At 37.5% G+C, this 5000-nt stretch overlaps 1 protein-coding gene across 5 annotated transcripts in view; it reads left to right on the top strand.

The window, feature by feature from the left end:
* LOC143025523 (uncharacterized) overlaps positions 1-5000 on the top strand; it is a 136668-nt gene that overhangs the window by 78466 nt on the left and 53202 nt on the right. For 4 of the 5 annotated variants that reach the window (XM_076185312.1, XM_076185310.1, XM_076185314.1 and 1 more), the window contains exon 4: positions 2510-2575. The exons of the other annotated variant lie outside the window; for it this stretch is intronic. In XM_076185312.1, coding sequence (XP_076041427.1) covers positions 2510-2575 — 66 coding nt within the window. The remainder of the gene's footprint in view (positions 1-2509; positions 2576-5000) is intronic. 5 annotated transcript variants of the gene reach the window in all.

Raw genomic sequence — 5000 nt, forward strand, 5'->3', positions numbered from 1 at the left:
CCTGATGCCAGCCAAGACGGCAAGAGTAGGATGACTTTGGTTCCTCGAGGTGTAGCGTTTGGAAGAAATAAGTAAATAAATAAAAACATTTAATGGCAACTGTGCTGCAGCTTACCTCTTTCACGTTATGGAGTTGAAAATTTTCCTTCTTATTTTTCTTTTCGAGGTGTTTTCTAAGCTGATTAAAATCGTCTGGCGGCAGACGGGTTAGGTAAAAATAAAACTTATGATAGGCAGCTAAGTGATTAATGACAAAAAAAAATGTATGTATGTAATTTATCTCTTAGGAATTAATGAGCCAAATGAAAGTTGTAAAGTCTAGATATGAACTTGCTATCCAAGGCGTAGCCTACCTTTATCTTTTATTTATTATCCTAAGTAAGATATTTTGTAGAAGTTCTCATAAAAATGTAGAGTATGGAAACTCTAAAATAGATCATATAATAAGAGTCTAGGAACCTATTTAGTGTAACACTAAGCCTTTTAAATGCATTCCGTAGTTAGATATCAGATATTCGCGTGACTGTTATATTGATCTTATGGATTCATTGACATCAGAAACATACTCGTATCTTAGTCATCTCGCAAAATTCCTTTTGATCAACCGCTTTATGGATTTCATCAAAGTTGAACTCAGATATTTCTGTTTACACAATGTATAGTCCATTCCTATGCCCGCCTCCTCCTAGAGAAAATCGTCTAAAATGATCAAAAACAAAATTCTTACAAAAAGGAACATAATATCAATATAATTTGTGACACATCCTCAAAAATCGGAAGTTCCGTTCGAAAACATCTTAACCAAATTAAAATTCGATTATCTTTTTTTATCTAGTGAAAATTTGATTGAGTAAAAATAGTGTAGGCCAAGGGTAGATTTATTGAAAATACAGGACGGGAGAAGGGAAGTCTTCAATAAAGTAAATAACACACCTAGAAGTAATGAAAGGAAGGTTAGTCGAAGTCACAAGATTAAATAAAAGATTCGTGTTATGCTAAATGTGTGAGTGTATACACGTAAACATGGCCATATGCGCATATATATATATATATATATATATATATATATATATATATATATATATATACATATATATATATATATATATATATATATACATATGTATATGTATAAACATATATATACATATATGTATATATATATGTGTGTGTGTGTGTGTGTGTGTGTATGCATATGTCTATGTATATATATATATGTATATGTATATACATATATATATATATATATACATATATATAGTGTGTGTGTGTACGTGTGTGTGTGTATGTGATTCACCATTCACCATGGTCTTGGATCACGTGTTTGACTCGTGATCGACAGCTATACCCTCCCCGGAAGAGAGCTGTGTATGTGTGCATATATATGTATATATATATATATATATATATATATATATATATATATATATATATATATATATATGTCAAAATATATATATATATATGTAAATATATATATATATATACATATATATATACGAGTGTTTGTGTGTGTGTGCGTGTGTGTGCATGTGCATGTGTGTTTATACATATATGTATATGTATATATATATATGAATTTATACATATATATATGTATACATATATATATATGTATATATATATATATATATATATATATATATATATATAAATATTACACACGCACACACACACACGCTCACATATGAATGAGATAGATCTCGTGAGATGGTCGTGAGTAGCGCTTAGTCGTCTCTGTCCATGCGAGTGTGACCCCCTAAGATTGATAGAGCGGGTAATCGAGGATCTAGTATTGATTCTTCCCAGCAGGGTTCATTAAAGCTGCCTTACTGCCCCCCTGCTGCTTGTGGGGGGACCTCGGCTTGGCAATGTAGCTGTTCGCAGCTCATCGAACGGAAAGAAACCATAGACCTTTGAAGGTCGTCCTCCGAAGTTCGGAGGTCGTTCTTCAGAGTTGTCTCTTCCTGTGTCTTGTTCACCCTCTCTCTCTTTCTCTCTCTCTCTCTTCTCTTCTCTCTGAACAATTTGCTGCTTGAATGAGTTTGGTCACATGGAGAGATTTCCTCCACCCTCTTCCTCCTCCTTTCCTCCCTATTATCCCTCCCTCCCTCCCTCCCTAACCCTCCCCACCTCTATCCACCCCCATACTCCCTCCCTCCCTCCCTACGTATTGCTGCTGTTGCTTCTGCTGATGATGTTGTTGCCGCTGTTGCTGCTGTTTCTGTGGTTACTCTGCTTGCCAATTTACTCCCAGCCCCACCCAGACCAGCAACCATCCCAATGCACCTTCCCTGTGACTGTTATGCTTTTGGACTTTACGCCCTTTTGAACTCCCCCTTCCCCCCCCTTCCATCCATTCCCCCATTCCCCCATCCACCCACCCAAATCACCCAGTCACTACCAGCCCATCATTCAGAACACCAACACAAGCACGCGGATGATGCCCGCTGATACCTGTACTGAAGAAGAGAAAGAAAAAAAAAATACTTTTTCGTTTTATTTCAAGAACCGTGCCGAGTTTCAAATGATCTGCGCTCACAAGATGGCAGATCCTCCAATAGCTTTTCTTACAGTAAGTGTTTCTGAGTTCTGCTTCTTTTTCTTACGCTAAGTTGAACCTAAGCGACCCATTCCCTATTAGAAATCCTAATTGAATTAAAGTAGTCACCCTCCCCCCCACTCCTTTCCCCCCCCTCCCCCACTCACGTTTTTTGTACGCTAAGTTAACCCCCCCAGAGAAGTGCTTACGTTTGAATCTGAGTATTTTCTTCTTCAAGAAATTTCGAGTTTTGGTTCTTTGCGTTCGCTAAACTTTGCCTATTACTGCAACAATCGCCTTTTGAGGTAGTTAACGTGCTTCCCACTTTGTTGTACTACCAAGGATTACCATCCTTATGCTCTGAGCCATCCCCACCCACCCCTCCCTACCTCGCTAACTTTCGAGGCCCCAAAAATTGTTTACTTTGTTACATTACAGATTAGAATCAAGTTACTTATTTAATCCTACGGCGTTGCACTTCATTGATATTTGTTATGGCTGAGGCCAGGTGATTCTGTTCAGTTGATTGACCTCATCCCGACCTGACTCTGACCTGACTACGACCGGGGACTGACCTTCAGATGAATAAAATTGCCTGGCATCTTTCGAGACAAATTCGACAGAGTTCTGCGCCAAAAATCAAAGAAATATTCATATTTTATTTAATGGACAGTTTTATTCAGTTCTTCTTTGCCCCCTCCTTCTAATTTGTATATACAACTCCCGAATGAGTCCTTCAATTTTTATTCAACCCAAGGGAGATCTTAATGTAAAAGAGGTTCAACCGTCACCAAGTCCTTTTGGTGACAACGGGAGCCACCCATAGGCGCAGAGATCAAAATAATAGTGAAACGTTTTTTAAACAAAAGCGCAACGTTTGGCGCAAATAGAACCTCATAAGGTTACCCTACTTCTCATCTTCTCTAAGGTGTAGAGAACGTACACCAGGAGGCTCTTTGCTGCCGACAGAGCCGTCAGTTCTTTCACTCTAACGCTTTAGGTGGAAAGGGAAGCTCCCTTGCAGCTGTTCAACACTTGATGAGTAATGAAAGAGTTTTTGTTTATGTTTGATTTTCTTTCCGTAGGTTCCTGCGTTAATTTTTCTTTGTTTTCATTTCTTCCTCATTTCTCTTTTTATATTTTCTCTCTATCCTCTTTTCAAAATTATTTTCTTTTTCTTTATGCGTCTCGTTTCTTATTTTCTGTTCACTTTGGAAAACTTGTTCTTATTCTCATTTTCGTTTTGTCCTTGTGTACCATTTTTTTCTTTCATTATTTCTTCAAAAAATATGTATGGAAACCATCCTTATCATAATCCTACGTCTTTGAACTCTGTCTTTCCTAATTTTCTTTTTCCTTCCTTCGAAATAAATAAAAAAAAAATGACCATTTTCTTTTCAGACTATCTCTTTCATTAAAAACAAAAAATGTTACATGCTTGAAGTGTTAGGAGTACCTAGCTGCACCAGGTAGGAAAGGCATTAAAGCTATGAAGGGAGTTAAACATTATGAGGGTATCATTTCGTAACCAGCGATTCTATCCTTGGAGTAAAGTTTGCCAGAATCATAATCTTCTGCAGAATAGAATTGCTTGGTACTAATCCCTTAGATAGCTTCACCGTGTTGGAATTATTAAGAAAAAAAAAGGGAAAGATTAATCAAAGAAGTAAGGGAAATTATAGATATTATCAAAGAAATGTAAAAAGAGGAGGAATAAGAGAAAGTGATAAATATTAAGAATAGGATAAACGTAGATTTTCAAAACGTAGCGCTTCTTATTATTAATGACGGTAGGGAAAATGAAAGAATAAAAATAGATAATAAGAAAGTCGAAAGAAAACAGAGAAGAAAATGGGAAATGATAAAAAACAAACAAGAAAGTTACCACAAAGAAAGCGAAAAGGGCACCCAAAGGAAATAGAAACTAAACACAGGAAACAAAACGGGGAAAGAAGAAAAAAAAAAAAACGAAGAAGGAAGATAGAGAACGAAAAAGGGGAGACGGCGGGAAAAAGGGGGGAGGAGGAGGATGGGACGGGGAATCTACAGGATGGAGGTGTGAGGGTGGGAAGAGATGGAGGAATATGTGTTAGGTGGGGAGAGGGGGAAGTTGTATGTATGTATTTGGGCAGAAAGTGATTAACTTGGTGTCTTGTGATCACTCGGCGTGGTTTTAGTATCCCCGTGCACGGCCCTTACGGCTGTCTAGGGAAATTGTTGATATTTCGCTCCTTTCCCAAGACAAAGCTTCCAGCCATTAAAACTCATTTATTCAATTAGATTTTTTGGTAGCTGGGGTCGAGGATAACGGTGCGTGGATAAGAGACGACTTACACCAATGGAATAGATTTACTGGAGCAAGGCTCTTGGACTGGCTTCTGCTATGAACGAAGTTTTTTTTTTCCTTTCTTTCTCTGTCTAATTGTCTGTCTGTCTGTCTGTCTATGTCTGTCTGCCT

The sequence above is a fragment of the Oratosquilla oratoria genome, chromosome 5 (genome assembly GCF_046742065.1).
Source record: "Oratosquilla oratoria isolate Oo_2021 chromosome 5, ASM4674206v1, whole genome shotgun sequence".
In the NCBI taxonomy this organism is placed as follows: Eukaryota; Metazoa; Arthropoda; class Malacostraca; order Stomatopoda; family Squillidae; genus Oratosquilla; species Oratosquilla oratoria.